At 40.3% G+C, this 13,177-nt stretch overlaps 2 protein-coding genes across 5 annotated transcripts in view; one reads left to right on the top strand and one right to left on the bottom strand.

Moving 5' to 3' along the window:
- Positions 1-1,530: 1,530 nt before the first annotated feature.
- SPX (spexin hormone) lies at positions 1,531-11,401 on the top strand. The gene is made up of 6 exons (XM_037388078.1): positions 1,531-1,860; positions 2,793-2,873; positions 3,003-3,060; positions 4,481-4,543; positions 5,191-5,274; positions 7,463-11,401. Exons 1-6 carry the CDS (start codon positions 1,855-1,857, stop codon positions 7,519-7,521), a joined length of 351 nt encoding a protein of 116 aa, XP_037243975.1. The 5' UTR covers positions 1,531-1,854; the 3' UTR covers positions 7,522-11,401.
- Positions 11,291-13,177, bottom strand: part of GYS2 (glycogen synthase 2) — a 47,399-nt gene continuing 45,512 nt past the window's right edge. For all 4 annotated transcript variants that reach the window (XM_037388076.1, XM_037388074.1, XM_037388075.1 and 1 more), the window contains one exon: positions 11,291-12,208. In XM_037388076.1, coding sequence (XP_037243973.1) covers positions 11,993-12,208 — 216 coding nt within the window. In that variant the 3' untranslated portion in view covers positions 11,291-11,992. The remainder of the gene's footprint in view (positions 12,209-13,177) is intronic.

Genomic DNA, 13,177 nt, shown 5'->3' with positions numbered 1-13,177 from the left:
GTTTAACTTGTCTCATTCCAGTAGCAGGAGAACCAGGGCTTATTTTCAGTGCCAAACACATTGTGGTTTTTCTATCACGGAAAACCGTTGTGAAGAGGGAATACTTTACATTGACCGATACCAAAGGAATAGGGTTAATTTTCACAGACTCAGTTGTATGTTTTGATTCTGGTCCTGTGGTCTGCACATAAAGAAAAGGCTCTGAAGTTACTCCAGAAAGCAATAGGCGAGTAGCTTTATCTTCTCCAAGTCTTCGCTGTTAAATGTCTCCTAAATGCAATGCACAGTCCCCTTCTAAGGCTAAGGTTAAACATCATCAAGAAACGTCTCTGATCTGTCAGAGCAAGAGGAAAAGGGCAGAGAAAATGTAGTCTTCACATTGAAATAGATTCAAGTAGAATCCCTTCTGCTGGCTAGGGTGCATCATGGCATGGCCTTTTTAAAAGGATGGACGTGTAACAGCAGCTCCCAGCCATCTCTGGAGCGGCACGAGGCCAAAACCTGAACTTCCCTCTTCCTTCCTGCATCTATTACCAGAGTGAGCTGCAGCTAATGCCAGAACTGTGTTTGATGAACAATTCTGTCCAGCATGAACAGAGAACAGAGCAATATCCCCCCAAAAGCAGGAGAGCAATTGTACCTTCACTAATGGTGTGCTTCAGAGCAGTCTACAGATACCCCATGTCAGGGAAGAAAGATTCATAGCAAGCCTTAGCAGTGTCTACCTGCACAGTCTTCACTCAGAGTCCGCATAGGTGAGCATGTGCTTGTCACAGGTATGGGCTGACCTGTATTTTTGTTACACCACAAGCTGGTCCTGCTAGTGATGCTGCCTCAGTAAACTTTCTATTGGCCAACCTTCTAATCAGCAAATTTCTAGCTCCTTTTTTTCTTTGCTTCCCCTTCTGCTTCCCTTTCCCGTTTTGCAAAGGGATAAAAGAAGGAGGAGAGGAAAGAACCCTAGCTGCAGAACCAGCAGGGCTAGGCATTGAACATGAGTAGCTCTTTGCCTGAGGACTAAACCCACTATCCGTGACTGCAAAGAGTCCAACAGTCATGTGGAAGCAGCTTATGGAAATGGCTACTCTGATTGCCTCTTCCTGCCTTTTTTCTCTTTACTGCTCCACTGCCTGACCCATTCAAGCCCATGAGCTAGGTTTTTACTCCAACCAATCCATGAGACAGAAAAGTGTTTCTGACTATTAAGGGTTGGGGTGGTTCTTGTGGTTTTTTAATTCATCTTTGTATTTTTACTTGTGTATAAGAAAGCTAGACACAAGAGATTGTCAGAGAATCAAACAAGACACGGCAACCTCTAAATATATGCCAGCAATAACCTCAAGCTAGCAACACTGGGCAAGTCACCCTTTTCTTCATGTTGGTATGTTACAACTGGAGAGTAATCTACTAACTTTTCCAGCTCCCACAATGGATAGGAATCTGATATATGTTAGGTTATCCTAGGTTAACACTCATTGTCCATATTAATACCTGCTTCTGGCTGTGTTTATCGATCATCTAGCAAGAAGGTGACGTATTGCAAATGCACAGGACTGATGCTGATGTATTCAGAAGGTATTCACCTGGCTAATGGGGTGCATCTCCAAGCGTATTTATCTTTCAATCATTTCTCTGACTTCCTGCAAGACTACGGGTTTCCCTCAGGAGCCATCAGACCTTCTGCTTCTCCATCTACCGGGTTGACAAGAGATCCCTTTAGACTCCTCCACCCTGCTGCAGAAGGGGAGGGTACCTTCATTCTGAAGATTTAAAAAGGGATCCCCAAACCTGTAGGAGATCTCGTGACCCATTATCCCAAGAGAAGAAGACCTAAGATTTGCCACTGAACTGAATATGAAGGTGAGTGAGACTCTTTGGTGTGTGGGAAATATTTAGTTTGTAGTTAATGCTTTTCCATGTAAGTATAATATTTAGGAACCGCAGGGGGGGCTTGATATTTTTAACTTCAAAATGACCTGAGAGAAATATACACATAGTTATATTCAGTGTGCTTGAAACAACTGCACTGAAAAAATAAACTAATAGCATGGTGCACTCTCAAAGCCAGGATGAAATAAACCACCGTGAATCACAATGTTAGATGCTTTCTGTTGCCCATCACTGTTACCAATACGTGGATAATAACATGGTCTGTGCGAACAAGCAGAGGTGCAACTTATTCGCAGAGGATTCATGCTCAATGCTTTCATTTGCATGTGCTGCATCAGTGAACAAACTCCTAGAATCAAAAAAGCCTGTCTCGTGACACGTGTCTAATCGTGGTTGATACAAATTGGATGCTAAATTTTAAATTTTCCTTTTCCTGAGGAAGTAGTGATTCACTTTCCTGGATGGTTGGTTGGTTTGTTTGGAAAGGCAAGTCTCCTACATTTGCTTGTTGTCTCAACTCTGTTATTCAAGCTTTGGTAAAATCCAGATATACTTTATATTGCCTTTCCCCCTTAGTTCATGCATTATTCTACTTTCTGGAGAATGTAATGTCCTTGTAAATAGGAGCACAAATGGTGCTTGCCTCGATGGCAGTTCTCACCAGTATGGAACCTTTATAATGAATATAACTAAAGAGAATAATGTATGTTTGATTTAACATTCATCCTCCTATCAGATCACTGTGTATTGAAGCTGAAATAGCCACTGAGCCAAGAGGATATTTGATAGCAAGACAGGGAGAAAGAGTGACTGGAAATACCCTCACATTTAGATGTGAAGTTGAGAGGATCTACAGATCTGAAAAGCTTTTCCTGCACCTTGTGGTTCTTTGTTGTGCACAGGGACTGCGCAAACTGACAGCGGCTGCAATGGCGCTGTTCCTGGCAGCATCCTTCGTATCTTTCTCCTGGAGTGCACCTCAGGTAAACTGCTCGCTCAGGCTGAATGTGCAGCATCCATGAATCTCACAGGTTGGTGCAGTTTAAGTACTTGTACTGGTTAGTAATGACATGCAACATTGACGTGTCTCTTTTCTCTATTTTGGCATAAAGGCTCATTTCCAAAGGAGAAACTGGACTCCTCAGGCTATGCTCTATTTAAAGGGTGCACGTAAGTCCCAAGCCTTTTTTGTTTTGAGGAGGTAACTTTCATTACCACTGGATTATTCCTGATCTGCTTGGCTCCACACAAGCAGTAAACCTCCAAGGACGCTGTGGAGGTAGTTGTTCTGAGGCCTGCAGGGATGTGCTGATTAGTTGTTTTATCTTGTCATAGTTATTTCTTCTTGTCTCTGAAACAGTGGCATCACCAGTAGTAGTAGTATTTCGCAAAGAAATCAAAATGAAGAAAGCAAGTGTTGGAAGAAGAAAAGCAGAACAAAGCGCAGAAAATGTACATAGTTTAAAGCTTGATTGTAAAACCTGTTGGAAAAAGTTTCCTTATCTGAAATAATCTTAGAGGGGTTTAAAGACATACTGGATGTAGTTATCATTCCTAAGTCTTACTCAGGCATTATTGAAACATCTTCTCAAGCAATAGAACACATATTCCTATTACAAGCATCTTGCATTAGGGTTGGTATTAACACCACAACCACCTCTTCTAAGGAGAACTTGGATGTAAGTGTTATCAATATTGCGGTGTTAAGGTTGTGCAAATGATCTTTAGAGTTTCTATTGTTAGTTGAAAGTTAAAGAAGAATTAAATAGAAAGATAAAATTTAGAGCCAAAGAGAGATTTTGTTCTTTGATGCAAATCCCCAAGATTTAACAGAAATAAGTTTTTTTAAAAAATTATATTCTGAATTGTTTCAAAATTAAGAGCTATCAGGTGGGGTAGATATTAAGAGATCAAGAAAAATAGCTTCCTTGGAAAAAAAAATAATGGACCTCACAATCCAAAATGCAAAAGAGAGACAGTACAAACAATAATACCACAACATAAATATAGGCTCCAAACAACTGTAAGTGTAACTGAAAGAAGTTCTAGTGACATTAATTATTTCTGTTCATAAAAGCAAAGAATTTGGCCCTCTTTTGTTTTAATTCTTCCAACTGACTAATGCACTGTTACTTCTATACCAACCTTATTGATGCATAGGCAGTAATGTGATTTTATTTTTTTCAGTGGTTTTTTTTCATTTTTGAAATAGAAATATTCCTTTTAAAGGCCATACTTTATAGTCCAGCAAAGAGATTGAAGGCTTTTGACTGTACAGCAGGCATGGAAAGAGCGAGGAAAAGACAGTAAATACCTCCATACATACGGTTCCTACAGCAGGTGAACACAAGCATGAAATGTGCCGAAACACCAGTTCTATGGAATAACGTGCATTTTGGAGTGTTCCGGTTCAAGATGGGCTATTGCTGATTTGGAAGGACCCTGGGATGGACTTATGCCTCCCATTTTATGTTTGTAGAAGTAATGCTGTAACTTTGTAAACTGAAAAAAAACCACTGTAGGGATTGTGAAGTAGGAATTACAATGGATTTGGGAGGTTGTTTTCACCCTTTTCCCGCTGCTTTTGTAGAGGGACGTCGATTCATCTCAGATGAAAGGCAGCAAAAGGATCTGTATGACAGAATGCAGCTTGGTAAGTACATGTGCACAGTTGTATGTAACACATCAATCTTTCCTCAGATTATGGGAGAAATCTATGGAAACTGGAGGGGATTTGTCTTCCTGGAATCAAGTTCACGGAAGCAATTAAACTCCTTTTTGTTAGTTCCTTCATTCTAAAACGCACGTGATAAAGATGTCTGACTTTCCTCTCTCGTGTACCTGTGTGACTTCATTTATGTAAGTTCCAAGCTGACCTGGCTGTTAAGTGGGATTACCATCAGTACTTCTGACTTCCTATTTCCACTAGAAAAAAATCAAATCAAGTTATTAATTGTGCTGAATTGAGAAATGACAAAAGTAGATGACATTAATCCATGCTAGATAATATTTCTGGAGGAAACAGAATATTGTATCAGACTGAACATATGAAAAAAAGAAAATGTTCTTTTTACCTTCTAAGTGACTTTGAAATAGCCTCCTTTTAAAAAAGATTGCTAGTCTCTTCAGTGTTAGATATTTATCGGGCTGGTTTTGAGCAGAGAATGTTATACAGTGAAGGAGACAACAGCATGTTTTTGTCTTTCGGTCTCTAGCTATAGAGATGAAAAAGCAAAGAGCAAAATAAAGAAATGTCGTCAAACACTAACAAACCATGCATCTTTGATTTTATAATTCTAGAAGCACGCAGCCAAAATGCAAATCCTTTATCTCTTTCTGAAGCTGCAGCACTGTTCCTTAGCTCCTTATGGAAAGCACAAGAAGGTAAACACATGTTTTGTCTTATCCTGACTTTTTAAAATGGGGTTAATCAGTATTTCATTTACTAACAATTTAGTAAATAGATCTAAAAGGTCTGGTTTGAAATGAGATATTATTCCACAGAGTGCATTGTGTTAGAGTGTACAGTTACACAGATTAGAACATGAATCAGATAAACAACAGTAGGTAAACTTTTGTATATTCTGCTTTTAATTTGCTTTTCAGATTTGTATTGGTTTAGATTCAAGGGAATGGCAATTTTGAATTGAATTTTCCAAAACAGAACTCTACTGGGGCTCCTTTTTCTGTAGCATATTTTTTGCTTGTGAAATTTTCATTCCTCTGTTGGATCTTACATCCTCGTGTAAAGGCTTAAAAGAATCCTTAAAACCCCCAGCACAGAAGCTGTGGGATTCACATCAGGGTCCTGAGAGGCACAGCTGGTGAGGGGTTCCAGTGACATTTAGAGGCAGAGCACTGAAATGGTCTGAAAATTCCCCAAATTCATTCATGTGTTCCTAGCCTCCCAGAGATATTGCCTAACCCTCCTGTCTCTGTATCCTCACCCCCTGCTCCCTCACCACCTGCTTACATGCTTCCTCACTTCAGGGCCTCAGAGCCCACATCTCCCTTCCACAATAACCCCCAGCAAAACCCAGCTACTGAGTCAGGCTGAAATAACTTGCGTTCCCTCCTGTCCTTCATGCATGTTGCACTCCCTTGGATGAAGATCCCCTTTCCAGTGTTCCCCAGCTCCCTCACCCTGCTATATATTTCACCTTTCCTCCATAGACCAGCTTTCCTGCTAAGCCATTATCCTGAACCCCTCGTCGTCTGATGCATACATACAGCTCACCGGGCTGAGACTCTACATCTATGCTATCCCTGTCCTCTGTCTTTCTACATTTTACCTCTTCAGGTGCATAGACTGCTTTTGGAAGTGGGTCTGGGGATAGGGAGGTTGTAAAAGGAGGATCCCCCCTGCAGGCTGCGGGGAGTCCCCTGGTTGCTGTGGAGGCTGTTGGAGCCTATACAATCCCAGGACTTTTTCTGAGTTACACTCTTCCCCTATTTGATTCAGAAGATGTCTAAAAGCTACCTTTGTTCTGGTTGTCCTGGTTGTGAGTTCCTTATTCATTGCTGTCATCATGATGGGAAAAAAAGAGCTCTACTTGCATTAGGAAATGTGAAGTAAAACCTTAGTAAAATCACAGAAATGAATGATAAGAGAGGCTTCTTACTGCCCTTGACATCATCAGCAATTAATAAATAATTGCTTGGCCATCACTGCAGTATCATCTCTCCCGAGGTATCTCCTCAGCACACACCTTTCCTGAAATGAAAAGAGGGTGTAAGGGTCACCTCACAGTATTTACCTGGTGTGTGTACAGATATGCTGGAGCCACTCCTGCTCTCACCACCTCCGAAAATCTCCCACTGTACCTCATGTAGTGCTGGGGCTCGAGGCTCAGCTCCCTCCCCCTGCTGTGGCAGAACTCCCCTAACCACAAAAATCCAGTGACGTTTCGACTGGGAGAGAAAGGCAAAATTAACAATGAACGCAGTGCTTTCGACAAACTATTTCAGAAGTTCTAGAGATAAATCAGTGACTGTCATTTGTGTGCTAACAAAAAGAGAAAATCCTTTCAAGTTCAAGATTCATAAATTTTAGTGGTACTCTCCTGCCTGCTGTCGCTGTTCCAGGGGAGACAGTGGACAGCAACAGCCCCCTGAAATGAAAGGGGCCATATCTGAGAAAGCTAGGAGGAACTGGCAGCTTGTCTGAAAAACACTGTGTGGAATAACATTGCCATCATTGTGGTAGGGAATACCAGGACAGCCAAACCTGGGTAAGCCATGCACTTTCAGAAGATCGCTTGCAGGTGATTTTAGAATCCTCTTGACTGAGAAAAACGTGTAAATAAAGAACAAATATGTTATTTTCTTCTGCATAAAAAATTTGTGCCTTGTACTAAGATACCTCTCCGGACATGGTTTGTATCTTTGCTTTTCAATTCCTACGTTTAAAATGGGAGAAGACGTGATTATTTCTACAGGTGCCTGCATCTCAGCTAAGCAGTCACATTACACTAGGCCTGTGCCTGAGGCACTTCTATCTCCTGCAAACTCTGGCTGACTGAACTTTCCTTTATCTACAACTTACTTTTCCCCATTGTGTTTTGTCTTACAGTTGAAGAAGAAAACAGTGATCACCCTGGCTACTTGACAGATAATCTAGCAAGCTGGTGAAATACTTCAAATGTCTTTAACATTTGTATTGCATAGACCCTGAAATCATGACTTGTGTAAACAAAGTATTTAATCCATCCTCACTTAAGTTCCCAAAGGGTGACGTATATATGCAATGCAAAATTTTGAATGCAAATGGATTAAAAGTTACTAGTCCAGATAAGGGAAGTATTTGTAAAGTTTGTGCTTTGTTTAGACCATTTTGTACGTCCACCCAGCATTTAAAATACACTGTACCATCTTACCTGAAAAGATGATTAAAGCCATCTTTTTGGACAACTGCTGTATTAAAAACAAATTTTCGATAGTCATTGGAAACATTTTACCACCTTCTACCCGGCTGTATATGGAAGCCTTTTTATTTCTGGTAAAGGTAGATTCTTTCACCACTTCACTGCTGGCCCTGTAAGCTGCTGATGGTCAATGTCGTCAGTGAGATACTAAACCAATCCAGCTATCTTTGGCTGCAAAGCCGGTGATTTACTTGTTTGCAGATATCTGTCACCACAGAGAAGAGGCGACAGCACTTACTCAGGCGTCGGTGCTGCCCCAGTTACACGCATGCAGAAACATATACTCTGAACAATCCTACTGAGCCGGTCCCACCATACAGAATTAGCAGGGGGATAGGTCTTACAGGGTCAGGGCCTCACGCGTGACCAGCATACAGGTGCCGCTGCTGCCAGGAGGTGCAGTACTGCTGGGGTTAGTGGGGGTGTACCGGGTACAAATCTAGCACCGCGCCTGGCAGTAGGCACACATAATAGTAATTGCATGGCTATTGTACTTGTGTTGGCTTGGGTTTTGAGTTGCAAAACTGGAATTATACATAAAGCCATTAATTATCATTCCATGCTGATAAGGATATATTTAACATTATTTATGTAGTTTTGTGGTCTGACTGGAAAGCCCTCTGTAGTCTTCATGTAATTAAAAAGTAGCCACGTGATTCTTGTGTCCAAGCAACTATGTTTTATTTTTTTAACCTTTATCCCTAGTCATGCTCTTCATCTTTCAACACTACTTTCCTCTGATCTTTCTCATGTCACTGTTAATTAATTTTGTTAACTCACACTAACTATAATGTAGCTCTTCCTAGACACAATGAAATGCAGCTGAAGGAACAGGGAAATTAATTTCTATCATGGGGCTATAGGCACTTTCATTAATTGTTTATAATCTATATCACTTCATGAAGGAACATAACTGGAGAAATCAAAATGTCCTTGTTTGTTCGTTTTTAAGCACTAATATGTCTTTCAATAGCAGTGTATGTTGTACGGCAGAACACATTCATGATGAACTTAATCTAAAGACCAATGGTATCTAACAGAATCTTTTCATTAGTTTAATTGCTTTGTTTAAAGCATACTCTGAATATCTCAGGTGCATCTAAGTTATTTTCGAGCATGTTTTACAGTATAATCAGTCAGTGCTCAGTCAAAAAGTAGAAGGCTTATACATCCTTAAGTTCATTAGTGTAATGAAATTCACTACGCCTCTAAATGTCCCAGAGATACAAAAACTGCATTAATCACGCTCCCAGTTGACTGATTTTGTATGCATTCCTGATCTAAGCTCACTAGCTTAAACAATTCTCTACAAATATCACAAAACAGAATAAACATTCTGCCTTATTGGTGAGCTGTTTGTGAAAACCTAATATTTTCAATCTGACAGATAAGTGCTTATGTAAGAGATAGCTGCTACCAAGCTTGTCAGATGTCAGTAACTGTTGGAAATGCGTGGCATTTTAGTTAGGCAATCTGTCGCCTTGACTGAATGAAAAGCCGTTCCCTCTAACACTGCAAATCCAGAAAGCAGAAAAGCGTTGCTGTAGTTAAATCGCCTTGCTACTGACAGCTAGTCCTAGCATTGAAGGCAGAACTAAAATAAGCCCAGAGGCATGAGGCAGAGGTCACTTTGGCCACTGTGGGACCATTTCTGAGAAGAACGGACACAGCATTCACATTAGTCACATCTCAAAAGTTGTGTGCTTTCTGTCACACCAGGCAGGTGCTCAAAGCATGTGAGCGTGCTGAAACACACACAGCTGGATTTGTGCATGATGTCACGCCAGCTCCCTGCCCTTCCCAGGGAACTCAAACACCATAAGCACTTCTAAGAGAACCTGCAACCTGGATCATACTTGTTTATTCTTCTCCTCTGGGACTTGTCCACAAAGAGCAAGCACAGCTGTCTTAATGTAACCCTAGGAAAACCTTTCCACTTTCCATATTGCCTGTGCTGTGCCTCCAACGTTTAGCAATATTTACAATACATATGGACTGACCTCATCTCTCAGCACTACAACGAAGCTGAGTCTGGACGGATGATAAATAGATGTTCACCAGTCTGTGGCTACTAAAACATTTTTAGGCAAGAAAGGAAGTGCCTGATCACTTTCAGATGATGCTAATGCAATTTTCATAGCAGAGAATTTGGGGTGGAATGCTTTTTTTGTCCATACAACAGTGCATCAAAATACAAGCAATAATGTCAGATTTCTTGACATATTTTTTTTAAGCCAACTTTAACTTAAAATGAATATGCCCTTTAAATGTTATTTTGTTGGGACTTTCAGCCATTACATTCTTTGACTCTGCAAGGAAACTTTGATTAAAAGCACTCTGGGGAAGAATATATATTTATGAACTCACAAAATGCAGTTGTTCTCCACTTAGTAAACTGTGTGAAGGAAAATATTTGCAGTATCTTTGCTTTCACCATTTTCATATGAAAAATATTCATTGTTTTAATTACTTCTAAAAAGGCTAAAAATTAGTGAGTCCTTTTAAATCCAATTAAATTTTGCCATAAAAGTCTGAACCTGTCTTCTGAGACTAGTTACTCGTTCAGATAACCAAATCAGCTTAAGAATGAAAGTCCAATTTTAAAACAGGTTTTAGGTGGGCAAGAATACATATAGGCGCCTAATCCCTTTTATCCTATATGGCTTATAGTAAGAACCACATCATCAAATGTTGAAGTGTTTGAAGAGTAGGTGTCTAATCAAGGTTGGACATCTAGGCTCCCCCGGGATTGACAGTGCGGGTAAACACCTCCAAAGGTTACACAGTCCTGCCTGTTGAAGAACAGGCTGAATCAATTCCTGGAAATGTATTTTCTTGAACAACATGAGAAATTTTTGATGCACAAAGTTCTAAAATAGAAGATTAATCTTGTTTCTAATGTCTTCATGTCAAGATCTACTTCTGAAGAGCATGTTCAGGTACTCTCTGCATCTCTAGAAATTGAAATACTTGTTGTGGTTTAACCCCAGCCAGCAACCAAGCATCATGCAGCTGCTCGCTCACTCCCCCCCAGAGTGCAATGGGGGAGAGAATCAGAAGAGCAAAAGTGAAAAATACTTTTGAAAGCTTTCTGTAAGAACGAAATGTCTAGTTCTCGTTGTGAGGTTCAATTATTCCCCGAGAACATTGAAGTTTGAGGTGCTTCTCAAAGTTATGTCTGTGGGGCAGACGTGTTCTTGGAATTCTTTTAGCATTATTTGTTATGATTAGATCTCTTCTAGAAGTGAAATAAACCATGGACTAACTGGGAAATTGGAAAGAACTAGAGTTACTCCTCTTTGAATGTTGTCACATTGCTCTATGGCATGTAGGTCTGTCTGCAGGGGAAGGTATTACTTCAGGGAATTTTGTCATTCTCTTTAGCCAAGTCACATTAATTTCCTCCTAAACCAGTTTGTTAACAAACTTAGAATCTGAGACAAGATGAAAACAATAAAAGAGACATACCAGAGGAATCAGAAAATAAATGGTCTGCTGTTTATTGTGGGTCTAAATGTCTTTAGAAAAATGACTTAATTTGTCTCTCAAATTCAAATGCCCACTACATAAGACTTTATATTGTTCCACAAGCAGGATGTTTCATCACTGGATCAAGACACTTCTGTGTATTGCAAAAAAAATTTTAAATGATGTAAGCTTACAATAAACAGCATAAGGAAATAGAAAGACCATTTTCTTTTCAGTGTATCTTTTTCAACCCTGCCAAGGCTTCCCCAGTGTAACACTTCTGTTTCCCTAAATTTTTTGAGCTCTGGCTTAAAGTTCATGTTAGTTTAGGAGGCGAAAAGAGAAACATAAAGGAAGCAGGAATTAATGTGGGGCACCCATAATGGACCTATCAGCATAGATTATGATTAATATAGATAATTATGTAGAGAAAGGTGTGCTTTGCAGTTTGTATAAGGTCCTGAGAGGACTGTCACATTCTCTAGGTTTATTAAGCTTGAGAAATCTCTTCTACCTCAAAGAGACACAGAAAAATTGTCATTTAAACTACTTTCAAGGTGGAATAATATTAGGCTTTCCAACAGTGTAGCTCAAGTAACATTTAAGATTCCCCTAATTATATCTCACTGTCCTTAACACAAAGCTTGCCAAGCCTACAGGAGAAACTGTTGAATGGATGGAGAGACCCTGCCAGGGTCAGAGCAATGAATTCAGTTCCTGTATTCTCCATGCTGCTTCTTTTTTCCTTGTGGCAATACTCCAAGAGAAAAGGGAGACTTTATGTTTTGCCTATCCCTTTCAGCTTCCTCATCCTCATCATATCTTTCATCCTCATCTTCATCTTCGCTGTGGTGAGGGCTGGAATGTTGAGAGACAGAAGGTGATGGTGGCACCGATGAAGGCCTGGGGTACCTGAAACCTTCCGTCTGGCAAAGAGAGAAGCAAGTTGTATGTATTATTGCGGTTCTCCTCAATTGGTTGTATACAGCAATGTAAGGCTATCAACACTTCAAAGGAAACCAACAGTGGGATGTAAGCTAGACCTGTTCTGCACTCTAAAATTAAACTCTCCTGAACCCAGATCCCCTCAGTCCTTCTCTGCCAGTAAGTACACACTTATATGGCAGTGATCTTTAGTCTCTGCCATAAACAATATGCTGCCCTTCCAGCACTGCCTTTTGTAAAATATATTTATTGAGCCTTAAAACTGCTGACACAACACAAAATCCTTCTGTATTCTGTACTCAGAATATGCTTATTGAAATACAGAGGTTTTCTAGTTATAACGTCAGTGTCTAAAAACCAGAAGCAAGCAAGGGGGTTTGGTCTGAGCATCCTTATCTCCTCCTTATTTAAAAATAAATAAGTTGCTCTCTGGAGGTGTCTGGAGGTTTGGTTTCAACTAACATTGCTCTTACATTGGATATGAGCAGCCTCCCTTCTCAAATTGGTGCTAATATAAACTATGCAAGAACTGTTTAAAGGTGTGCCTTTCAACTGAACCCTTGCAGTTCCAGCCATAGCCTCATCCTCACATACCATGTTTAGATGAAGGCAATACATTGCCTTGCTTTCCCTAGAACATCCTTTTCTCAGGTCCCATTCGATTTGGTTTGTGCAGAACGTCTCCATGGCATTTATCAGAAGCAGAATTAGAAGCTTCCACTCTTCTAATAGGAATTTCTAGACCAGCTGAGGAACTGGCCCTTAAGTGCCATAGTTCCACCCAGGCCACTCTAAGTCACCTGAAGAACTGTTCCTGCATTGCACCCGGTACCCCTGGTGTTTGCATCTAATACCATTACAACTCCTGAGTGGAGCTAGGGTTTACAAATTGTTGAGCTTGTAACTGTAAGTTCCTACTTCCCTTCAGTTAAAAGAAAACTTGCTGTCTT

This window comes from Falco rusticolus, chromosome 5, assembly GCF_015220075.1.
Source record: "Falco rusticolus isolate bFalRus1 chromosome 5, bFalRus1.pri, whole genome shotgun sequence".
NCBI lineage: Eukaryota > Metazoa > Chordata > Aves > Falconiformes > Falconidae > Falco > Falco rusticolus.
Note: the sequence above shows the minus strand (reverse complement) of the source record. Positions and strands in the feature narration are given on the sequence as shown.